Source organism: Rhinolophus hipposideros (genome assembly GCF_964194185.1).
Source record: "Rhinolophus hipposideros genome assembly, chromosome: 3".
NCBI lineage: Eukaryota > Metazoa > Chordata > Mammalia > Chiroptera > Rhinolophidae > Rhinolophus > Rhinolophus hipposideros.
The window spans coordinates 19,577,706-19,604,408 of record NC_138049.1 but is presented as its reverse complement, the minus strand read 5'-3'; the positions used below and the strand labels follow the sequence as shown (position 1 = coordinate 19,604,408).

At 39.3% G+C, this 26,703-nt stretch overlaps 1 protein-coding gene across 1 annotated transcript in view; it reads left to right on the top strand.

Moving 5' to 3' along the window:
* The first annotated feature begins 2,756 nt into the window (after positions 1-2,756).
* Positions 2,757-26,703, top strand: part of STX11 (syntaxin 11) — a 67,614-nt gene continuing 43,667 nt past the window's right edge. Inside the window, exons 1-3 of the mRNA XM_081044400.1 lie at positions 2,757-2,953; positions 24,625-24,805; positions 24,971-25,166. Coding sequence (XP_080900526.1) covers positions 25,094-25,166 — 73 coding nt within the window. The 5' untranslated portion in view covers positions 2,757-2,953; positions 24,625-24,805; positions 24,971-25,093. The remainder of the gene's footprint in view (positions 2,954-24,624; positions 24,806-24,970; positions 25,167-26,703) is intronic.

Sequence of the window (26,703 nt, the reverse complement as noted above, 5' to 3'; positions counted from 1 at the left end):
TTTATGGAATTTATAAAAAGTAGTTTGCCCCACACGATCTTATTTTTCTGTGATTAAAAATGTCTTCAGCTTCAGCTTCTCTTGTTCTATCCATCCTGGGATCCGTACATTTGAGCAGATCTAGAACTCACAGTTTTTGGGCATGTACTTCAAAAGGATAAAGGGTCCTGTACCGTTTTATAATCTCTTGTGGGGCAGATATGATTGCCATGGGCAGTCATTCTGTAACTCCTCGTTGGAGATTCAATAGCTCTGTAATCACGAGCTGGTACAATTTCTGAACAAAGATTTCTCATAGGAAGAATTTCACAAAGAACTTTGAAGTATTATACACATGTTCCATTCATTGTAGTAATATGAAATCTTGCAGCAGGAAGATTGAGGATTGACATATCAAAGATACTAAATTAATATTTATTGAATCAATGAATGAATGTATGTTCATGATAGCATATTGAGTGACAGCAAAGGACTGGAAATAACTTTAGTGCCAACAATAAAGGAATAATTACACAAATCATGTTGTAATCTGGCTGCATATGGCATACGTATCTCATTTGAATGTAAGTGCCTTTGAAATATGTAACTTTTTTCTTCATTATATTAGCGTAATGATTTATCTATTGTCGGCACTCAATAAATACTTGTTGAATTAGAATATTGTTCTCACACTGGATCAGGCAGGGAAATATCCAACATCTCAAAGTATCCCTTGGTAGTTGGAACTAGCCACTTCAAAGTCATGACCATCTTTTACCCTAAGCCTAAGAGATGTGGCTTGGAGGGAATAATTTTTTCTAGGGAGTAAATGTCAGAGAAAAAGAGCCATGGTGACACTTTAAAAGATTATGAATATACTAAATTTTAATTGTTTTTGAGTCACTTCAACGAGTTATCTCCAAGGATTGCGTGGAGTACTTTTTCATAGCTGAGCCAGTTCAGCTAAGGTGCTTGACATCAGTAGTCACAAATTAGAAATCTAAAAACAAGAAATGAAGTGAATGGGACTTGCCTTCTAGGCAACAGTTCAGGTATCTAATTAGACATGGGATTCATTCTAGTCTGCCTGTAGAAAAAGTCACAGGTGAACCTGTAGTCAGGGAGTTGACTTACAGCTTTCTTTTGGTTGGAATTTGAGCAAGTGTAAAATTTGTCTAGTTCTTAGGGAAGATGTAATGGCTCTCAGGTTTAAATCAACACAGGGAAGTTGTTTCATCTTTACTCTTTAGAACAGGTGTGTGAAGAGAAGTGATGCCATCCTTATCAAAGTATGGCTCCTTTCACGTTTCACAAGTTGTACTTTCATAAAACAGAACTATGTGTCAAATCCTATGTGTGCATTTTTTATTTTATCCATTTGTATTATATTACTATCTCCTTCATATGTCACCTATGAGTGTTTCCTAACTTAAAGGTCCCCAAAGGATCTGTGTTGATAGGCTGTGTCTAATGGCCCTGAAAGAAAAGGACACAGAAGCCGAATATTTTTAATGCTGTTCATTTGTTTACCGTAGTTTAAGGCCAAAAGGAATTTGAGGGTAGAACAGATTGGAACCCATGGCTGCGGCCACGTACCAGTGGTGCCATTTACCCACCTGTCCTTTCCACATTTTCCTCAGCGTATGTAAACCACTGTGCAAATGCAGTTTCAAGTCTCCCCATTTCCAACTAGATAATCTGCCTCTAAGTCTCTCTTATAAAGAAATTCTAGCATGACAGCTGCAAGGACTTCTTTAATAAGAAGTTTCAATGAGTTAACTGCTTTGGTTGTTAAAGGAACTGATGTGTTCTGTAGAGCTATAAAAAATATTTCTAGTTAAAATCTCATCTCTGGAGCCCTCCAGAGAGCAAAATTGTTGGCATACCCTGCATCTCTACTTTTGTGTCCCTTAATTTGCTAGGATAATCTTGATTTTTGGCTGAATAGCTTTCATTAAAGCGGTAAGAAAAGCACCTACAGTTCAGTCCCAGTTTTAGTACCGTTCTGCCCCTAGACCAAGACAGAGTGGGCCTTGCCCTGGGCATCCCCACTTTAAAGGGTCCTGCTATGGCTCCCCATTAGCTGCACTCTCCCATCAGCTGAAAAGTCCATGGGTCAAGGGGACACACTGTCATGCAGGGTGTCATGCGAGGTCTCTGGTCCCACTCCCCATGTAAGAACGCAGGACATGGTGAGGCCAAAAAGGAACACCCATGGAATCATTTATAGGGGAATCATACCACTATAGTCTCACTGACAGCTGGGTTGGAGACACAGGAAGCAGGAGCCACGCGATCTGCAATCCACACTCTGCCGCTTGCTAGCTTAGCCATGGCAGTTATATCAGTGGCTAATGGCTAACCGGTAACAGCTAATGGCCGACTAGTCACAGCTGATGACCATCTACTACCCGAGCCAGCACCTTTCCATGTGAGGCCGAGAGCCTGGAAATAACTCTCTGGGGTTTTGTCCCCATACACATCCATCCATGCTCCCATTCCCCAGACCCCGGGCTCAAATACAGACTAAGCTTTGAAACACAAATTCCAAGTACAAACGGCTCCAAGCCAACTCCCAGGGCCTGTGCAGGCTTCTTCCCTGGGTCTGTCCTCCCAAAGGCTGACTTGCTGCTGATGTGCACCCCTCCAGGCCTGTAGTGTGCCCAAGAAATAGCTACTGGCTGGAGTGTTTACTTGTGAACTCAGAGAGGCAGGTTGAGAAATTCCATCTGAAGGGTTTGGGCTTAGAGGCCACTCTTAACTTAGAAATGATTTTTAGAAGGACTCGGGTCAGAAAATTACCCTGGTTAAACTTCCCCAGGTTCCCATCCAGTCTCAAATTTCTTACTGAAAAGTAATCTTAAGGTCATAAATTGTATACTTGGTAACAATGACTTGTTCTGGGTGGTAACCTCAGTTCTCCTGAAATGAAACTCTTGGTCACCTTTAAGATTAAAGCTGCTTCATTTCGAAGGTGAGTGACTTTTCAATCAGAGAAAGATTTGTAATACAAAAATGATAAATCATACCACTAGTACAAACACTTTCATGTTAGGTTTAGGAATAATCTCTTTATGTCTGTGTGGGGACAGAGCCAGGAGTGCAGTTTCCAGGCTCTCGGCCTCACATAGAAAGGTGCTGACTCGGGTAGTAAATGGCCATCAACTGTGATCAGATGGCCATCAGCTGTGGCTAGTTGGCCGTCAGCTGTAACCAGTGAGCCATTGGCCACTAATATAACTGCTGTGGCTACGCTAGCAGAAGAATGGGGGCTAGCAAGAAGATGGTGGCTGAGCCTGCAAGTGGCAGAGTGTGGATTACGGATTACAGAGAGGCGGATTGCAGCTAGCAAGTGAGATTGTTTGGCAGAGACAAGTGGATGGCAGGTTGCGGATAGTGTGACTCCTGCTTCCTGTGTCTCCAACCCAGCCGCCAGCGAGACTATGTGGTATGACTCCCCTACCTATGGCTCCGTGGGTGTTCCTTTTTGGCCTCACCATGTCCTGCGTTCTTATGTGGGGAGTGGGAGCTGAGACCCTGCACGACAGTATGTTAAAGTGTTCATAATTAAAAAGACGTTGGCATTTTAGACAGATTAATGTTGTGATTCTATTTAATATACATATCATTGACTTTATATTTTCAAATTAAAAGAATAACACGAGCAAGTGTGTAAGTGGTATATTACTATTTAGGAGAAATGGATTCACCAAACTTATAAGTTAAATTAAGATTTACTAGAGCCTTTGAAATTTTTTGGAAGGTTTTTCTTACTAGAAGCAGGTGCTTACTTGGTCAGGCATTAGAAATGCTTAGAAGTAAATTGAACACATTAAATCCATTAACACAGTTTAAAATACTTAAGGGAGGTTGCTGGATACAAAATCAATATAAAAAAAAGTAATGGTATTTCTGTATTCCAGCAACAAGAAAATAAATGGCCCCCATGCAATGGATACTTGATACATGACAGAGGTACTGCAGGGAAGTGGAAGAAAAAAACAATCTTTCCAATAGTGGAGCAGGACAACTGTATACCATGTGGGGAAAAACGAAATTGGATCCCTAATTCACACTATATACAAGAGTCAATTCCAGGTGGATGTGAGATCTAACATGAGACAAATTATAAAATTACTCATGATTAACATAGCAGACCATCTTCATGACCTTGGGATAGAGAAAGTTTTCTTAAATGAGACACAATACGCACTAACCAGGAAGGTAAAGATTAGGAAGGCTCCAAGCAGCAGCAGGCAATACATTCAAGGGCCTGAAAAGGTGGCCGGCTGGCTCCAGGGTGATGAAGCCTCTGGAAGAGAATGGGAGTATCAAGCAATCCTTTCGTAAGTCCGGAAGAAGCTCTTCCTTCAAGTAGGCCCAATAGGATGGCATCCAATATTTCTGTAACAACTTAAAAAACTCAGAATAAACCTAAAAGGACAAACCTCCCCAGGGGAGAGGAAGTGGTATCTATCTCTGACAAATGGATGGCGTCTGAACCTACTTGATAGGAAGACTAGTGATGTTTTTGGGTCCTCAATCACTGCTACTTCATCCTGCCACACCCAAACAAACCCAAGGGTCATGTTTTATCATGTGACGGAGACCGAAAATCGGACCTGAAAGCTTTAAGGAGCACCTCCCCCAGAGACAAGCCAGTGAGAAAGGTGGCTGGAGGGAGGTGGCCAGGTGGAGTTGCCTAGTCCAATCCCAAGACCGACAGCCTTGAGCAGCTCTCACAGGCAAGTCCAAACTCTCTGGGAGGCAAATCCAGCATCTCCTGCTACTAAGAGAAGATACTGCTTCCCCAGAGCCAGACAAGAAACTAGAGAGAAAGGGTGTCAAATTTTACAGTTTCCTTTAGCCCAAAGGCTCAGGGTGGGGAGAGGGGTTGTCACCCAGCTGAAACCGGCTGCACAGAGGCTCCATTTTCCTCTGGGGACCTTGGGGGAGAGATGGTGAGTGGGAAGATGGTGTATGGGCACAGTGAGCCTTGATGAATCAGTGGCATTTTCCACCTCCTTTTTCCATCAGCGATCTGCATGCTAATTGGGTATCTGGATGTGACTAAAATAGTAGCAGAGTCTGAAGCCACTGAGAGAAAAATAACAATGGTGTAGGGAGCCTGGTGTAGGCGGTCTCCGGATACCCACCCACCCTGCTTTAGGTCCTAATGCCATTTACCCTTCATAGACTCGATTTCCGTTCCTGAGACTACCCCTGCTAAGTTCCAATGTCTCCTTTCCATTTATGCCCAGTGCTGTTCTTCAGTCTTTTCTTGAAACATCTTGATTGCCTTTCCTCGGCTGTCATTAACAAAATCCATAATATTGTTCTTAGTCTTATGCTTTATGGGGAGATTCTGTACCCTCATCCTCCCAGGTGCCCCGTTTGTGCCATTTGAAACCTTGGCCAGATCTTAACAGGAGGAATCACTCCCTTTCATTCACAAGGGACTGGTTTTAGTCTCTTTACAGGTTGGTTTTGCTTGCAGATTGTTCCTTTTTTCTTTCATCCACCTTATCTCTCTGCCTTGCCTCTTTATCATTGATGTGGACAGTTCCCTTCACAAGCTACAGTTTCTCCTATCAGTCCATTGCCTTCTGAAGGACTTTAAAAATTTATCCAGATGTATTCAGGAAATGGAGTGAAATCCTTCATATGTCTTACTTTATTCCTGTTAATGGTGAGGAGATGACATGATCCAGAACCTTGGGATCTTGGTTGGAATTCTTTAATAAAACCTATTTTATTAAACGAAAACAAAAACAAATTTAAAAAAAAAAAGCTATTTTAAAATACCATGTTGTTTTGTGCACCTAAAACTAATATAAAAAAAAGTAAATTTACCATTCTACTAGCAATGGACATTTAGATTGTTTCCATTTGGCTAGGGTAGGTGGCATGAGGAAAGGGTTATGAAGGTTTGAAATAGGAGTGGACTAGGTTAAGATGCTGAGCAGCCCAATTCTAACTGCACATTTGGAACCTGTCACAATGAGCCTAGGAATGACAAAATTGCATGGATCTGCCTTATGAGTGTATTATGTCTATTATTTCCCTGGCAGTTTTTCATATTCTTCAACTAATCTTTGTAGACTAGCTAGTTCAAGTAGTTACCTCTGTCGAAGAAGCAATCCACATCTCAAAGACTCTTAACAGAGTGTTATATTCTATAACTGCTGCTCAATTTAAAAAAAAGTCAGTGATAGAGGGTCAGTTAGTGGTGGTGGATAGCACATCAAAACTTCTTTCAGGTATTTATTGGTTCTTTCTGGGACCCAGTGGGATTTAGTGAAAGAGGAAAGCCTTTGGAAACAGACTTTTTTAAAAAAATAATAGCATCTCTATAACTGAATAAGCTGTCTGACCTAGGGAAATGTGTCATTCTCAGGTCAGGTGTCCTTAGAAGCAGTGATTTGTTGAGGGAATAGCCTCAGGAGAAGGGGAGAAAAAGGCAGGGAAAGGCAGGAGAAATAAGCTCAGCTTTGATTGATCCACAGGCACTGATGGGCTGGATTGCACCACACAATTCATTGCACCTCGATGTAGGAGGTCCACATTCAGTGTTCCCCCCAAGTCAGTCAGTTACTGGAATGGGCTATCCACCCTGGGGGAGACAATCTCCTACGCAAGAGCACTTCTGCTTGGCCAAGATCAATTCTCCAGGAAAGGAGGCAACTGTGGGTCTTCAGCAGTCAATACTCAGAGCTGAGAAATTAGTGCAGTGATCTACTTAAGGATATCTGGGAAACAACAGCCTCCACAGGTCACATCGTTGTCCCCACTCAGCTCCACTTCCTTCTCACCAGGCTTTTGGTTGGTGGCCATTTTTGGGAAAACTAACAAGAGAAGGGTTAGTGGAACAAAATGTCACTTCCCCAATGTTGCAGTTGGTCTCAAGGCTGTAACTGATGTTTATCATCTCCCGGCTCCACCCACAGCGAGCACCTACTGTGCTTCCCCGAAAATAAGACCTAGCCAAACCATCAGCTCTAATGCATCTTTTGGAGCAAAAATTAATATAAGACCTGGTCTTATGTTATAGTATATAAGACCGTGCCTTATTTTACTATAAAATAAGACCAGGTCTTATTTTTTGCTCCAAAAGACACATTAGAGCTGATGGTTTGGCTAGGTCTTATTTTGAGGGAAACACAATATGTTGGTCTAAGTGGCCAGCCTGGTAGGGTGACGCAAACTTTTATCTTGTAGAGGTTATCTATAGGTCACCCTGCTTTTCTTGGGCTGTGGTTGCTGTACTGACACATTTATAGTTCAAACTTCATATAAGAAAACTAAGGGACACTTTAGTAGATGATATGAGTGCCAAATATACCAGCTCCTTATGATGATCAGGGTTAACCAACCCTAACAGTATGGCAACTCCTTTCTTTGTTGACTGGTCAACAGCAGCCATAGCATTAAGTTTAGTGGTTCTCTTACTGTGTGAAAGCATTTCCCCTCTGAGAACCAGGACCTTTAGACCCATAGAGCCTACAGTTGTGAGAATAAGAAGCATAACTTCCCCAAATGGGTCATTGAGAGTGATGGTGAAACCATTGCAACGTTCACTGGTTGGTTTCCAGACCCACATATTCTACTTAGTGGGACACAGCACCACATAGAGGCTGATGTTTTAAGGTCTATTCTGCATCCTGAAGGATAGTATCCTGTCCTATCATCTCCAGCTGGTGCCTTAGCTGTACTTTCAAGAGGCTACTGCACTGCACTTTCAGTCTGGCAGTTTCTGGTTGATGCATGACCTGTAATCATATGCCCAACGCTATACTTCCTTTGGGAAGTATGTGAACCAAGGGTCCCTTGGTTCACAGACAATGTTAGGTATGATCCCACATCAGGGTATCACATAGTGGTGAGAGCTGAGGCACCAGAGGCAGAAAAGGCAAATCCAATATGGAATAAGTGTCAATCCCATTCAAGATAAAATATTTTTTCAGAAGGGGGCTGGTATACGTAGCATGCCACTAAGCCTTGGTTGGCCACCTCAAGGAATGACAGCACGAGGGGCTCAGGATTAGGCTCTGTTGCTGGAAGGTCAGACATTCAGCAGCAGCAGCAGCAGGAGGCAGATCAGCTTTGAGGAGTTTATACTGATGAACGCAACCAACAGAGCTTCTTGTAACACAGCTGGAAACTGCTGCAGAGTCCTTTTATTTCTTTTTGCTTTAGGTCCAAATCAAAACTAGCTTATTCAATGAGTGGGTTGGAACAGCATTCCCAACTGCAGTATACTCTGCCTCCCAAACCCAAAGTGGTCTATAAAGCAAGGGGTGCAGCGAAACACCTTGTCCTATACTTTGGAAGGTACGTCTTGGCATTCCAGGGTGTTGACTCCTAAAAACTTTATTGAAATGTCGGGCCACCCAATCTTTGTAGAGTTTATCTTCCACCATTGGGATTGCAAGTTTTAACAAGACATCCAGAGTAATTGCCACTTCTTGTTCATAAGGTCCAAATAATATGTCATCCATTTAGTGAACCAAAGGAAAGTTCTGTGAAATGTCCAGATGGCTCAGATCCCTTGGGACCATCACAGAAGAGAATTAGAGAATTAACATAGTGTTGGGCCAAGACCATAAATGTATACTATTATCCATCCCATGTGATAACAAACTGTTTCTAATCTTTCTTATGAGACACATTGAGAAGAAAGGAAATCACATTAGCCACAAACCAGAGGCTGTGTTAAATGTGCTTTAGTAAACATACGGCGTCTAATACAGCAGTTGCAAATGAGGAGACTACTTGGAGAAGTAGTTGCCCAATATCAATGCTCCCTGATTCACCAGGTCTTGTTAGGCCAGAATGGTGAATTAGATGAGGGATGTAACGAGACCCAGAACTTTTACATTCTTTAAATCAGGGGTGTCAAAACTGCGGCGCGCGGGCCAACTGCGGTCCGCAATCCATTATTAACTGGCCCGCAGCAAATTCCAAAAATATATTTAGTTTACTTAAATAAACCAGGTGAGGCAACACATACTTCACCTAGAGTGAGTGGCCCGGCCGTTTGTGTATTTTACCGCATATGGCCCTTGGTAAAAAACGTTGAAAAAAGTTTGGACACCCCTGTTTTAAATCATTTAAACCTCTGCCATTTCACTCCCGAGATATAGCATTGGCTTTGAGTTATGGTCTTGGCTGAGGGGTGGGGATGTAGTTTCAGGGACTTCTACTGGCTTTTCCTGCTACAATAACTCCGACTCTACAAGTCAAGGAACTAAAATAAAGGTTTTGTAAAATCCTACGTCTGTTCCAAGTCTACATTCAGAAACTGGGGATATGATCTTTGTGTGGATCTGGGGATCCGTGGACACAAACGCCTGGCAAGGACCCTGTTAGTGACTTGACCCTCACATACTCCTAATTTAGCAAAGGGGTCAAAAAGTGTTTGGGGTTTCTGAATATTATCATCAACTCGGACACTGTAGCTAATTGTCCTTCAAAGAGCCATGTATTCCCCTGTCTCCAGTGAATGGGGGAAAGAACTGGGGAAGTTGCTACTGTGCGCACCTGATATGGTGTTGCAAGGTCCTTTCTCATGTGGACCTGGCCTCTCTTTCAGTTGATGGAGGTGTTCTGTGATGGGTTTGAAAACTGGCTCAGGTTTGAAAAATGTGCAAGGGATTATGACTTTCTGCTGGGTCAGCTGACCACAGTCTTCTGCTCATCTACTCCTGATCTCTTTTGATTATATATACTAAGCAATATCCTTGATGGATGAACATCTATCTTACACTTTAGAGCATCTTAAACATCTCCACAGATTTCTGGAGGTCCCTGGCCGCCAACCCACTCCATTCTAAACTTGCTGTCCATTCTGGAAATTATACCCATGTTGATTTTGGTGGTAAAGTACTACCACACAGTCTCTGCTACTCTGGGACCCTATCAACCTCATGGCTATTAGGGAGCCTGGCTCTGTATCAGCATCTCCTGTCATCAACTCTCGCCTGCAGAGGAGAGCCACCACTGAGTTTCTCAATGACACTGGTGTCTCCTTATTACTTGATACACAGAGTCCTCTATGCTCTTTCAGTGATCATAGTTAGCTGATGAGTTTTCCAGTCTCATACAGTAGACCCTTGTTAGCATGCTCACTTCGCTCAGCCTTTCAATCCCTTCCTCCATAGTCTGACAGTTCTGGCATCTCTAACTTGATTCAGTATGGATCATTGCTTTTCACATCATCCAAACATCATCCCAGGTATGTATTGGAACCATCTTTGGGAGCCCACATGAAGATATTAAATTCTGTATCGTGGGACAGAGCCTCCAAGTTGATAAACTCTCCCTTAATGAGCTTTATACTCTGCCCCCACCTTGATCCAGCACCCTTATTCATTTCCAGGCATCCTCCCCCTGCTCCTGGAAGTAATGTTAATAAGATTCTGCAGTAACTTTGGTGTGTAAGCCCTCTCTTTCCTTAGCAGGATCTGCACTTTTTCAGTGAAGTCATGCTGAAATTTGGCCCTAGTTATCAGTTTGGTGAACAGGAAGGCAGATGGGTACAGATCCTAAGGGAGTGCAAGCATTGTCTTATAAAGTACCTTAACTGAGACATTTGAAAAATCTTCAAGAGATGACTTGTATCTTCCAACATAGTAGAGTTACCCACTTCTATAGATCCAGAGAGTTCAGGCGAGTCTGGAGACCAAGGCACTCAAGTGTGTCCACCAAGAAATCGCCATCCTGAGTGTTAAGGTCCTAATTCCTTTCCTATGAGGGCCCTGAGTCTGAAGTAGGAGAACTGACCAGGCTGTGAATTCAGTTTTCTCTGAAGTTTTGCCCCTTTTACATTTAAATCATATGCTGTATCTCCTCTTGGCTACAGGAGATGAAGGTCTCTTTAAATGCTGCCAAGAAGGTCCTCTGACTCTCACACTTTGCTTTAAATTTCTGATCAATATTTTAAACCTTGTTATTTTTCTCTCTTCATTATATCAGTGGCACTTAGCAACAGGCTCCCAATTCTCTAGTTCATAGTTAGAGTTATTATTTCCCCTATCATTCTGAAACTTCAGAGACAGTGCCTCCAGCTGGAATATCTCTTTTCTTTTATAAACCATCAAATTCATCACAGGTAATCATTTTAACAATCTCATCTCTACAGCATTCCAGGAGCTACCAGTATTCTACCTACTACTAGTGATGGGGACGGATACCGTTGCCATCTGACCAGCAACTGAATCAACTCCAGAACCTCATTCTAGAATCTTGTTAGGATTAATTCCATGACCAATTAATTGTCTTAGGTTGAGATTCCTAGTAGCAGAGTTTGAGACCAGGATTCTTGTGCAAGTGATTTATTCAAAGAGTGCTCTCAGAAGAAGGAGAGTGGGAAGATGGATAGGGCAGAGAAAAGGCTAAGCAAGGATGTGGTCTCAGTGAGAGATGCACTGCAGCCTGTTCCCGTGGGAGATCTGGAGTCTTAATTGTACCTGAATGATTCTATGAGTCACCGCCGGAATGATTTTTCTTTTGTTTTGTTTTTCCTTGCCCTAGAAAGTTAACTGACTTTCCTTAGATCTAAAAAAATGACACAGTATAGGATATAGAGTTAGAACTAAAAATATTAGCCTTATAGTTTATTTTCAGTCCACATACTTCCCTAAGCCTTCTTTCTAGTTTAAGATTCAGCTGGAGTGATGTATGATCCTGAGCTCTGATCAGTGTTCTAATGCTTCCCATACAACCAGGGTTAATACAGAGTGCATGAAATAGTTTTAATCAGATTATAAACAAGAGGTCACAAAAAGAGGTCAGACATGGCACAGAAGAGGGATAGAGCAAGGGACCAATAACATAAAAGTACAAAAGAGTTAATATGAAATCCTATTTTTCAGGAAGAGGTGCCCGTATAAGTCCAATCCGGGGTTGTTTTTCAAATAATTTATTAATCTTAATTGGGAATTTATTGTTTTTTTAAAAATTCTATAGCTATATTTTTCCTGTCTGAACCTAATAAAGAGCTAACAAATTGGCCAATGTGAACAAAAGATTAATATGAAATAGGTCTTGTGCTCATATTTTAACAGACAATTCAATATTGAAATGATTTTTATTTCTACCTTTAGTCATAAGAAAATTAGCAGCAATCAAAACTAAAATTTTCTTTTATTATTTCTGAATAGGCTTGAGAGTTGAAATAGAAAGTAACATAAGTGACGTACTAAATGACCTAGCAAGTGTTTGACTGAGATAAGTTATAACACTTCTGCTAAAAATTGAAAAACTGTCACTTCCTTCTTAGAGCTAAAAATAGCACTTACAAGTTGTTCTTCCTGATGCAAATCCATATTAAGCTTTGTATATTAACAGAAATCACCAAAACAATTTCCAATGAGTACATATAGACTTAGACAGAATTATGTAATGAATAATACTAGATTGTTGATACAGCATTTAATCTAGTTTAAATGAGTGCTTTATCCAGAGAGAACTGACTTGAAGTTTTTCTCTTTCCTTCAATAAATTCAGTGCTTATCTACCAATTCCATTTAATAAATATGTGTTATGCAGCTGTTAGGTAAAAATTCAGAGACTAGGTGATCCCAGGACTACACAGGTAAAATAATCTGTAGGGAATACTATGTAGGTTACAATATAATCATGGTCATGAATATGAACATTTGTAATTTATTATAATGGAAGGCAGCATAAAAACTGACCATTCAGAGAATGGGTAGGCTATTTTTAATAGAAGTGATAAAAATGAGTTTATTAAAGAAATATCATTGGGGATAGGCTTGGATGTGTGTGCTGTGTTTCAACAGTTGGTGATAGGCTTTTAGAAAGATCATTCTGGTGGAGGGTCTATCATGAGAAAAGTCTGGGAGAACTGAAAGTTCCTGGTGTATTCAGGGAATGGCCAGTTGAGAGGAATAAAGGAGGGTAGGAAAGAAGAGAGCAATCATGGTGAAATGGTGTTACAGAGGAAATTCATATCATTTTGAGTAAAAGGGTTTGAACTTAATCTGCAAGTAATGTGGATCCATTGAATGTTATGAGACAAGAGAGTAATTTAATTAAAACTGTGCTTTGAACTGATGACTAATGACAGTGACCTAGGAGAATTTGAAAGTAGAGACAGATAGATGAGTTAGGTGGCTATGAAAATAATTTTGGTGGAAAATGAGGTCAAATTTTGGAGAGCCTTGAAATGGTAGGCATCCGTGAGAAGGACAGCTTGTTGTCTCCCAACACCCATTTTCCCTTCTTCCTTTGAGTAAAGATGAATCCCTGCCTCCATGCAATTAGATGGGACCATGTGTTTAAGATCTGGTCAACTGCATATAAGTGGAAACAGCCTGTACAACTTCTGCGGCATGATATTAAAGGAAGAGGTGTCCTTGTCATCGTTTTTTCCTTTTTGATGGTTAGAATATGGTGCTATAGATTGAATGTTTGCCCCATCCCCCACCCCAAATTCACATATTAAATCCTAATTCTCCTTTTTGGTGAAGTATTTATTCATATCTTTTTCTTGTTTTATAACTTGATTGTTTACTATTGAGTTTTGAGAGCTCTTTGTATATTTGAGATATAAGGCCTTTGTCAGATGCGTGGCTTGCAAATCCTGCATTCTCGTTGCAAGATTTTTTATAGTAACATTATTTTTAATTTTGGTAATTTATTAATTTACTCTTTTAATGATCATGATTTTGCTGTATATCTATGAACTTCTTGCCTAGCCCTGTCCCAAAAAATACAAAAAAGTAAAAAAAAAAAAAAAAAAAAAAAAGGAGGCACATCATCATCAACCTATTGAAAGTCAATGATATAGAGAAAAATTTTAAAAGGAGCTAAGAGAAAAAGCATATTAAATACAGACTGTAAAGTACTGAAAGGGAAGGTACAAAAGGAAAACTAATATTTTTATTTCATGTATCTATCTACACACGCACACACACACACACACACACACAAAGGGAGTTTGACCTTACACAACTGGATTGCTGGTTAAGCAGACTCTGTAAGGCTCACACTGGAGCTTGAAGTCCAGAATACAGGCAGATAGGAAGAGGATGGGCAGACAGGAAGTGGACAGGCAAACAGGAAAGGAAGATGTATGCGAAGTGGGGGAGACCAAGAACAATGGAAAGTTCGCAAGGACAGAGTGAAACCCCATCTGTTCCCGTTGCCTCAGATCTTGATGGGATGAGTGTCCTACAGAATCTGAGGCCCTCATGACACAGCTAATCGCACATGTCTGGCTCAAGAGTCAGAAAAGGGGGATCCTGGGGCAGGTAAAGCAGTTGCAGGCCCAGCTACTGCCTCAAACCAGAGAGGTCATCCAGCATATAAACAACATGTGTGAGCTATTAAAATTTCCTCTAAATCTCACACAAGACTCTCTCCTATGGCCTGTCCTAATCAGAAACATACAGGAAGAGGAGTTCTGGGAAACACATGTGATATTTCAGCTTATTTTATCAAATTTTTAATAAAGTGGGCATGGTGATAAAGATATCTGAAAATCATGTGGAAACAGCAGCATGCGTATTTGGTTGATTGAGATCTAGTTTATTGTGAGGTCCACACCCCAGAAGAGTTTCATAAACTTTGCTTAATGGAGAATATATCGGCTAGGCCCCAGTGGAAAACAAGTCCCTTACGGGTGGGATTTTGACCAGAATCTATTAAATTAACATAGGTGAAGGCAAGGTGAAGAGAACCAAGAAGGAAAACGGACACATCCACCATAAACAGTGGCAGGAAGCCTTTCCTTCCTACAGCCCCAAGCAGGCTGGAGCTCCAGGGGAGCTGTCGTGGTCAGGGAAGCAGCTACCACCAGAATCTGGAAGGGATAGAGAAGATATACACTGACCCAGTCTCTTCCTGCCTTTGGGGCTCCTGCCAAAGCCTCATGGAGCTCAGAGCAGCACACAGAATGGCTGAATATGGGAGGACACACGATGAGTGACTAGCACAGTGAATGATATCTAATTCAGCCAAACTTCCTAACACTTTACCAAAGAGCCTGAAATAGTTATGACCATAAATAATCTGGTGTACAGTTTACATTTTCCGTGAAACTTGCTCTTTTCCACGGGTGTTGAAACCTATCTTGACAAATGCCATTCATTTTCATTTTTCCTGAGATGGAACGCTGCCCTATAAATTACTTTCATAGCAAAGAGTGACTTAACTCTTAATAAAAGTGATTGACAGAAATCTGCCATGTTCTCACTCTTCTATTCATAAAATTTCTGCTTGTAGTCAACTTTCATAAGTGTCCTGAATCACAACAACTCATGGTCAGGCACTGAAATGCAATTCAACTATTCTAAAGGTGACAGTGTTGACGTAATGGGTTAATATGCCACTCAAGTAATCACAGAAGAAAGCAAGCAGCTCAACAAAGCCAAAGCACTCAATGCACTTAATTAAAAAAGTCAGCGGATTTAAACTCATAAAGTCAATGCCACGAGAACATACTCCTCAAGTGGACTCTTACCTTAAATATAAATTTAAAAAGTCAAGCATAAATCTCTGGCTATTTCTTTGGGCTATATTTGGGACTTGCCCTTCCTTCCTTCCTTCCTTCCTTATTTTCAAGCACTTTCATGTACACTGTCTTATTTAATCCTGAATAGAGATATGATCCCCATAATGCAGATGATGAAATTGATGCCCGGGAACTCTCTATTCAGCTAGGAAAGGTACAACCCACAAAATAAAAAGCACATAACCTGCTTCCAAACACTCCCACTTTAATAAAATACTTTGTAATTTAAAACGCCATTTACCTGCTTGTTGACTCTGTAATCTACACTTTCTGCGACCTGTTATCCTAAAAATCAGTCTTCTGCCTTTATACCTATGAATGCCTTGCCTCACTAGAGGGATGAGATATGTTAATACTATCTTGTGGAAAAGCCATTTTTATTTTTAAATCTTCTTTGTAAACTTATCAGCTCCATAGCGATTTAAAAAATGCACGTGGGAGTAGTGACCTTTCAAAACCACTCTTAGGTCAGGAGATAATAAGTTGGTTATCGGTCCAGAAATCATAAAATGCACCTGAAACATACATAATCAGCTCCTTAAATCTGCTTGAAAGAGGAGCCCTGCCAAAGTCTGTGTGTGTCTATTTAATCTCCTTCAACAAGCATTGTAGAATTCTGGGTAGAGTGTAAGGTTTTCTCGGACACATATTTTCAAGAAAGTCTACACTCACTTGCCACTTACCCCCATTCACAATGAGAATAATAATAGTATTTACTGAGTTCTTACTACTTGTGAAGCAACTCTTCTCAGATCTTTACATTGTAAACTCACTTAATCCTCCTTTGGACCCTATGAGGTAGTTGCAGATAACAAGCAGGCAGAGGGAGGTGAAGTAACTTGGCCCAGGTCACCCAGCCAGGACCCCAGCATCAGCAGAGCCGGGTTCTGAGCCCAGCAGTCTGACTCTTAACCTGTACATCTTACCCTGACCTGGAGCCCTCATCAGGTTCCATTTAGATGTATTCTCATTCATCTCTCACCTTCTTGCAGGGCAGGAGCCAACGGTACCAGCAGAATGCACAGTACTAGAAACACTCAATGTTTATAGAATTATTGCTGGAATGAATGAATGAATGAGTAAAAGAATAAACATACAAACAGGTGTTCTGAGAGGGCAGAAAAAGAAGAGATTCTTTTAGAATAGGTGGGATAGGAAGAAAAGGTTATATTAAAGAGTCTTGAGGAACGGTATAATTTTTAAAAGCAGAGCTAAAGAAAAGGGAGCTTCAGGTGGAAAAATTATATAAATAAGGTCAAAAATGGGAAAGCCTGGACATACATTAAGGGAACAGGAAGTTGCAGAAGTTAGCAGTGACGTAGTCTTGGGCTCCAGGAAGGGAACGCAGGGAAAGAAGTCTGATCAGGAAGGTTGAGGCTAGTTGGCTGAATGTTTTAAATGGAAGGCTGAAAAAGTTACTGCATAAAGAACTCGAGGCCTCGGGAGGGGTTTGAAGGAAGAGGTGAGAGGATGACAATCTCAGGACGGTGCTTTAGGGAAATTAACATGGCAGGACTGTGCAGGAAATTTAGAGCAGGGGCTGCTGATCTATAGTGAATCGACACTTGCAGTCCCTGGACGAATCTTAGGGAGTCTGTGAATCCCTGAAGTGCACACAGATTCCGTCTGGATTTGTGCATGTGTACATTTCTACTGGGACTATTGCAACTTCTCAATGATTCTCAAAAATTGTGACACACCTACCTACCAAGGAAACTGCCCCATGGCAACAGTCCAAATAGAGGCCAGTATGCCATATATCCTAATATTTTAAAATTATAAGTGAAGTTCAACTGTTAAATATGTTTCTCATCCTATCTTGGCAAACATAGCCTCACAATAACAAAACTGAAAAGTATGTGACTAAAAGTTGGCAAAATATCAAAAATGACTGAATTTAATTTTGTCAAGCATGTTTTTTGAGGGTTGATCATCAATGTTTTGATGCATAAGAAACTATAATTCATACGTTATAGCATATTTATTTCATCTAATTTGTTTTTCTTGCCATCATTTTAGCAAAACATTGTCGTAAGAGTTCATATAATTTTGTTCTATTGACAATAATGATCTAAATGATTTTCTAAATGGTAGTAATGATATTCAAATTTTACTTTGAATTTATATCAAAAATGTAAATTAATGTAAATATAAAGAACCTCAACATATTAAACAATATTTTAAAAATTATCTATTAAAACTAAAAAGCAATTAAAATAACAATGAGCTATCACTACATACTTATTAGAATGGTTAAAATCCAAAACACTGACAACACCAAATGCTGGTGAGGACACGCATTGCTGGTGGGAATGCAAAATGGTACTGCCACTTTGGAAAACACTTTGGCATTTTCTTAAAAACTAAACACACTTTTATCATATGATCTGGCAATCATGCCCTTCTATAGATGAGTATATTCATGAATATATTCTGAATATATTCATGGAATATTGGTGGAATATTATTCAACAACAAAAAATGAATTATTAAGCCATCAGAAGATATGGAGGAACTTTAATTGCATATTGCTAAGTGAAAGGAGAGAATCTGAAAAGGCTACCTACTATGTAATTCCAACTATGTAACATTTTGGAAAAAGCAAAACTATGGATATAATAAATAGATCAGAGGTCTCCAGGGCTTCAGGGAGGAGAGAGTGGGATAAAGGGGTGGAGCATAAGAATTTTTTAAAGCAGTGAGACTATTCCATATGATATTGTACTAGTGGAAACATATGGATACATTTGTCAAAACCCAATTATAGAAATTGGGTTCTCTCTCTCTCTCTCTCTCTCTCTCTCTCTCTCTCTCACACACACACACACACACACACACACACACACACACACACACACTCGCGTACACACACCAGAGAATATAGACCACAAAGAGTGAATCCTAATATAAATATAAAAGGGCAAAAACTTTTAGGAATGTTTTCTCTTCCTAATTTATCTCTTTATCATTATGAAACAACTTTCTTTTTCCCCCCAAAGATTTTATTGGGGAAGGGGAACAGGACTTTATTGGGGAACAGTGTGTACTTCCAGGCCTTTTTTCCAAGTCAAGTTGTTGTCCTTTCAATCTTAGTTGTAGAGGGCGCAGCTCAGCTGCAGGTCCAGTTGCCATTTTCTAGTTGCAGGGGGCGCAGCCCACCATCCCTTGCGGGAGTCAAGGAATCAAACTGGCAACCTTGTGGTTGAGAGCCCGCGTTCCAACCAACTGAGCCATCCGGGAGGCAGCTCAGCTCAAGGTGCCCTGTTCAATCTTAGTTGCAGGGGGAGGGGCCCACCATGGGACTCGAGAAATTGAACTGGCAACCTTATGGTTGAGAGACCACTGGCCCATGTGTGAATCAAACAGGCAGCCTTTGGAGATAGGAGCATGGAGCTTTAACCGCCTAAGCCACCGGGCCGCCCCCCAAAACAACTTTCTTTATCCTTACGAATATTTCTGCTCTGAAATGTATTTGTCTGGGCATTAATATAGTTACTTTTGCTTTCTTTTGATTTGTATTAGCATGCTGTATCTTTTCCATCCTTCTGCTTCTTACCTATTTGTGCTTTTATATTTAACAATGCCTTTCTTTTAGGCAGCATATAGCTGCATTTTCCTTTTTTTTCCCTAACTTTTATTTAAGTGTGTTTTTCCAGGACCCATCAGCTCCACGTCAAGTACTTGTTTCAGTCTAGTTGTGCAGGGATCAAAACCGGCAACCCTGGTGTTACAAGCATTTTGCTCTAACCAACTGAACTAACCGGCCACCCCAGCTGTATTTTGCTTTTTATCCAATCTGTCCATCTCTGGCTTTTCACTGAGGGTGGTTAGACTACTTACAGTTAATGTGATTATTAGGTGTTAGGTAGAAATCAAACACTTGCTTTTTGTTTTCTATTTGTTCCATCTATTCTGCATTCTCTTTTTCTGCTTTCTTTTGGATCCATTGAGTATTTTAATGATTCATTTTCTTCCCTTCTTCGCTGGCATGTTAGTTATAACTCTGTTTTGTCATTTTAATTGCTTTTGGGTTTCTAGAATACCTCATTAACTTATCACAGTCTGCTTTCAAGGGCTGTTATACGAGTATAGTCAGTTGAAATTTTATCAAAGCTCATTGCTGTATTGTTAATTAATTTTTTATTTCTTTCTGTGCGTGATTCTGGCTAGTTTTATTGCTCTGCCTTCAAGCTCACTAATCTTTCCTTCTGCATGTCTAATCTGCCACTAATTCGACTAGTGTATTTTTAATCTCAGACACTATATCTTTTATCTACAGAAGTTCATTTAGGTCTTTTTCATATTTTCTGTGTCTCAACTTTTTGAACATATGAATTCAGTTATAATAACTGTTTTAATATCCTTGCCTGCTAATCCTAACATTTTTGTCAGTTCTGATTGGTTGTTTTTCTCCATATTGTGTATTGAATTTTCCTGCTCTTTAATATGCCTGGTAATTTTTGAGCAGATGCCATAGATTGTTTATTATACCTTGTTGGGTGCTGAATATTTTTGTTTTTCCGTAAGTATTCTTGAACTTTGTTCTGTTAAATTAGTTGAAAACAGTTTTATCCTGCTGAGGCAAAACTCTTCCAACCAAGCTACCCAGTGAATTATGAGACTTTTCCTGTATGGCTAGTGGGAATAGGCATTATTTATGGCCTATGTGAGCGAAAGTTACTGCTCCCTCCAATCTTTTTAGGTGTTTTTGCTCTAGCTCCAGGTAGTTTTCTCACATGCATGCACTGAGAAATCTCTGTGACTACTCGGAGCAGATCTCCTGGGATCTCTCACTCTCTCTCTCTCTCTCTCTCTCTCTCTCTCTCCTGTGAATTTTAATCACCTTCATCTCCCTGGACATTTATCTTCATCTCCTTAACTCAGGGAATCTGCCTGGTTTCTTCTTTCCCATGCTATGTGCTGGAAACTCTCTCAAAGCAATAAGCTGGGACGAACAGGGCTCACCCTGTGTGTTTTCCATCTGTGCCTCCATAGTTACTACCACATTCATGTGTGTATGTAGTATCACATACAGTATTTCAATTCATTAGCTCTAAATATAATCATAAATATTCATTAAAGACATTTTCATTACATTAGACTTATATGTTGGTATTTTATTATATGGAGAGTTTTAAAATTACTGACTCATTATAACCATATGTTATCAAAAAAAGGGTTCTTGTATCATCCCAGAAAGGAATTCAAGGACGAATCGAATGAGTCATGAGAACAAAGCCAAGCAAGCAGTGGATTTATTGAAGTAAAGAAAAAGAGTACACTCCCCAAAATAATGGGAGTGGGCCGGCCAGGAGGAGGGCAACTGCACCAAAGAACAAAGAGGCTTAGGATTGTATTTGAATGAGAGCATGAACTATTCAAGTTTTAGGGGTGTTGTCATAGGTATTCCGAGGGTAGGTCCCTGCTGTTCTCACTGACCACTCCTTCCTGTTGGGAGGTGGGATTTCCTTGTTTTTACTTGGCCCTTGTGGGAACTTTCATGGCGACACAGGGGTGGAGAATTTTCCCGGCCTGCAATGCTAATGTTATTGTAATCTATTACCTTTAGCTGTACCTGCACCTTTTCTTAAGAATGACCTCATCTCCTCCTTCCTTTGTCTCACCCTTCTCTCCCCACACACTGCTCTTTCTGCCTAATTCTTTCTGCCTACTGTAACAGGACCAGGCTGAATCCAAAGAGAACCACACTGAGACACATTATAATTAAGCTGTCAAAAATTAAAGACAGAGAGAATCTTAAAAGCAGTAAGCGAAAACAACATATCACACAAAAATAGAACAAATAATTCCAAAATGTGTATGAAACCACAAAAGACCTCAAACAGCTAAAGAAATCTTGAGATAGAACAAAGCTGGAGGCATCACATGTTCTGATTTCAAACTATTTCACACAGCTATAGTAATCAATACATACGGTATTGGCACACGTACATCAATGGAACAGAACGGAGGGCAGAGAAATATACATATGCATCTATGATCAAATAATTTAAAACAAAGCCAAGAATATACAATGAGGAAAGGATAGTCTCTTCAACAAGTGGTGTTGGGAAAACTGGACAGCCACATGCAAAACAATGAAACTGAAGCTCTATATTACACCATACCTAAAAATCAACTCTAAATGGGTTAAATACTTGAACATAAAATCTGAAACCATAAACTTCTAGAAGAAAACACAGGGGGTAATCTTCATATTGGTCTTTACAATAATTTTTGGGATTTGACACCAAAAGCAAAAACAACAAAAGAAAAAACAAACAAGTGGGACTACATCGAACTAAAAAGTTTTAGCACTTCAAAGAAAACCATCAACAAAACATAAAGACAACCTATAGAATGGGAGAAAATATTTGCAAATTCTATATCTGATAGGGGGCGAATATCCAAAATATAGGAAGAACTCATACACCTCAATAGCAAAACAAACAATCAAAAAAACAAAACAACAAAAAACCAATCCGATTAAAAAATGGGCAGAGGAACTGAACAGACATTTCCTAATGTTGACATAAGAAATGTCCAAACCTGTAGAGAATTTTAATGAGTTTATTAGAGCCAAGTTGACTGTGGTGAAGTTGGCTGTGTCCTGAGGGGTCTGGAAAAAAAGGGATTACTCTGACATTCCGAAGGTATGTTATTTTAGATGCAAAAAAAGACAACAGACAGGCTCACTTAAGGTCAAGATTGACCTGCCAAGGAAGCGACAGGCCAAGGATGTGACAACCTGCCATGACCCACTTTTAGTTAGGAATTTTTATGTCCAGACCGTCTTATATAGTTAATTTCAGTCTCTGAGTTTGTAGGACTCACCATGCTGACCTCCCCTGAGCTTGTCAGGTTTAGCATGTGGCCCCTTTTTCATTCACACTAAAGAAGATGTACAAATGCCCAACAGGTACATGAAAAGGTGCTGTCAACATCGCTAATCATCAGGGAAATACAAACAAAACTTGAATGAGATATCACCTCATACCTGTTAGAATGGCCATCATCAAAAAGACAAGTGATAATAGGTGTTGGCCATGAATGTGGAGAAAAGGGAACCCTTGTGCACTGTTGGTGGAAATGTAAATTGGTGCAGTCACTATGGAAAACAGTATGAGGTACCTCAAAAAATTAAAACTAGAACTACCTTATGACCCAAAAGTTCTACTTGTGGGTAGTTATTTATCTGAAGAAAATGAAAACAGTAACTTGAAAAGATATATGCTCTCCTGTGTTCATTGCAGCATTATTCACAATAGCTAAGATATGGAAACAACCTAAATGTCCATATAATATATACACATTATATGTATATACGTATATATGTATACACATAATATATATGTGTGTATATATATACATATATATGTGTGTGTGTATATATATATATATATATATATATAACTATATATATACATACACACCATGTTTCCCCGAAAATAAGACCGGATCTTATATTAATTTTTGCTCCATGACACATTAGGACTATGTTCAGGGGGTGTAATCCTGAAAAATCATGCTAGGACTTATTTTCCAGTTAGGTCTTAATTTGGGGGAAACACGGTATATATATATACATATATATACATATATATATATATATGTGTATATATATATATATATATATATATATATATATATATGTAATTTTAATATAGTTTTTTTCCTTTCCTAAAACGTGTATACATTTTTTGGCACTCTCTCTATATATAACGGGTGCCAAAAATTGTACACCAGTGGACACTTTGGTCAATGTTGCACAAGAAGTAGTTCGTCATTATCAGAAGTGTCTGGACGCTGATGGTAACCACTTCGAGCACCTCTTGTAATTGCAGAAGTCAAATGTGACTTGTATTCATCTTTTATTATCAGTATATACTATTTTAATAGTTTTTTTCTTTCTTAAAATGTGTATACATTTTTTTGATACATATATATATATATACATATATACATATATATATATGTGTGTGTGTATATATATATATATATATATATATATATATGAATATTATTCAGCCATGAGAAAAAAGCAAATTCTACCATTTGCAACAACATGGATGGAATCTGAGGACATTATGCTAAGTGAAATAAGCCTGAGAAAGAAAGACAAATACTGCATGGTAGCATATGGACTTGAAAGAAAAAGTCAAACTCATAGAAACAGTTGAAAACTGACTGCCAGGAAGTGGGGTGGGGGAAATAAGAAGAGGTTGGTAAAAACGTGCAAGTGTTCAGCTATGAGATGAATAAGGTCTGAGGATCTAATGTAAACATACTGACTATAGTTAACACTGTATAATTGAAATTTGCTAATAGAGCAAAGCTTAAATGTTCTCACACACAAAAGAAGATAAATATGGGAGGTGATGGATATGTTAATTAGATGGTAGGAATCTTTTCACAGTGTATACATATATCATCACACACTTTACACGTTTTAAACATCTTACAATTTTATTTGTCACGTATACCTCAATAAAGCTGAAAAAGAAATCCAAGGATTGATGATTCGAGATGAATGTATTTTTAAAAGAAAAAGTCATAGTAATGATGAGGATCATTCAAATGAGTATCTGTTATCCTCAAAATAAAGAGAATAATACAGCTAATAAATGAAATACAAAAACCCCAATGCACTTTTCTATTTAAAAAACTAAAGATTTTTTGTTTTACTTCATCAAAACAACATTAAATGATTGTTTATTTTAATATTATTAATTTTACATTTTTAATGTGTAGATTGGTTTGGATTTTATATTCTGTAGCCATAGACATCTATACCACCTCTATGTTAATAACATTGTATATATATGATATTCGTAACATTAGAGTAGAAATAATTTGTCAATACTGGGTGCCATATATTCTTTTTCCTGAAGAGGGGTCCGCTCATCACTGAAGTTGGAGAGATGATGTACTGGGACCATGAAAGAAACAAGGTGTGAATAGATTATGTCCCCCACTGACATTTGCATGTAATCAATTCTGATTTGCAGGAACATTTGTTTTGTAAATGTTTCCTTGTGACTAGGGATGTAATGTTGTGGCAAAAGTTCCTGTTTCATAACTCACCTTTGCGCATCACCAACTTATAGAAAATACGGCTTAAAGAAATCAGCTGGAGTGGCCTGCTTTCAACATCCAGAGCTAATGATGCAAGGCCGTCAGGCAAAGATTCCTCCTTAGGCTCGGGGGACACAAGCAAAGAGCTGCGAAAGGAGAGGAACATCTGTCAGCTTCTCCAAGTTCTCAACAACACCATCATCCCAAAGGCAGGTATGCTCAAGGAAATACTTGGTTGAATGTGTGCATTGAATGTGTGCGTTCCCTGCTCAGATTGCAATTTGTTTTCACGGTTACCTTTAGTAAGGTCATCTTTAAGAACGTAGTCATCATTTGAAACATGCTTGTTTTGTGTGGTACCAATGTTGTATTTTTAAGTTTTCTTTAGGTTCACGGAGGGAAGCTGGCTGTGGTCCACAAACTCACAGAAATTATAAACTGTATTTAATGAAGAAACCCATCCCTTTGAAAAGGGAAAAGGAAGACAGATAAAGAAAAGACATGATGCTGCAGCAAGGGGATGAAATGGATGAAGAAGAGGAAAACGAGAAAAAAATCGTGTCTCAGCCCCAAAGTAAGGCTTTTGGGAGTAGAAATATATAGTTTCTAAACAGATAGCACAAATCATATGGATGTAAAACTGTTTAGCCTATTTGTGAAAATTACACTTGCTGAGAACTAAATTAATGATTCAAATTCAAAACCAATATTTAAAGGCTTATGACTATAAACTATTATCTGTGAAGGGCACGGCTTATTGGTTACCTTCTGTTGATGCTTTTGTTTCACTTTTATAAGTTCCGCAGGACAGGGTCATGGTGCAAAAAGGGGTTTACCAGAAGTGAATATTGAGTAACAGTCTCATCTTAAAATACTTTTGCAACTTGTTATGCAAAATCACAGTTGCAGAAAAATTGGTTTCCCTTAAGAGCTATTAAGCAGATCAATTCTACTATCTCTAGATCAGGTTGTTTCAGCCCAATTTCTTTTACAGAAAGTATTCTATTTGTATGCATAAATTACCCAGTACATGCTAAACTTCAGGCCAGTATATGCCAATATGTAAGAGAAAAGTTTTCACTTAATTGCCATTTGGGTTAAAATAAGAATGCAACAGTATCATTTCAGGAATTATAGGCAGGAAAAAAATTTAATACCAAAATCATACAATTTTCACCACTTGATTTCTACCCCTCCTTGCATACCATGCACAGAAAAATAAGCTTATTGAACAACAAAATAATTTGCTTTTCTATGAGAGTTATGTGTTGCATTATTTTTTCTTTTAGAGTAATTTTTCTAAGCTTACCTAGATTTTGACATTGCTCTTTGAGTGTAGGTAACAGGGTAGAAGAAATCACTTGCTTTGAAAAGTTCTTGTTTTTTGGTTCTTCTGTGGTCTTTGATGTTGTTCTTGGAATCTTTATTGGTGTTTAAGAACATAGACTTTTGTGTCAGACACTAGGATTTGAATCCAGGATCCTTTGCTTGTGGGGTTGGGGGAGTGGACAGGACGAATTTCCTCCTCTGTCATGTGGGGCTGAATTATGAACACCTCATACATTTCTGATGAGAATTAAATGAAATAATATATGAAAACGTCAAAACAGTGCTTAGCACATTATAACCGAACACTAAGTATTGGTTATCTTTAATATTGGTATTAGCTTTCTGGCGTTTATATTTTTTAAAGATCTGATGTTTGCTAATAATTGTACATTTAAATCTTGAGCTTCAAGGGTGTCTTAGTTCATTTGGGCTATGCTGTAACAAAAATATCTAACTGAGCAGCTGATAAACTACAGAAATTTACTTCTCACAGTTCTAGAGGTTGGGAAGTCCAAGATGAACGCACAGGCCGACTCCGTGTCAGGGGGGCCCACTTCCTGGTCATCGGCCGTCTTCTCACTGCCCTCACATCTCAGAAGGGGTGAGGGAGCTGTCTAGGGTCTCTTTTACAGGGACACTCATCCCATTCTTCAGGGCTCCATCCTCATGACTTAATCACCCCTGAGGCACCCCTTCCTAATATCATCACATCAGGGATCAGGTTTTAAAATATAAATTTGAGAGGGACACAATCTTGCAGTCTACAGCAAAGGGTTAGAAAC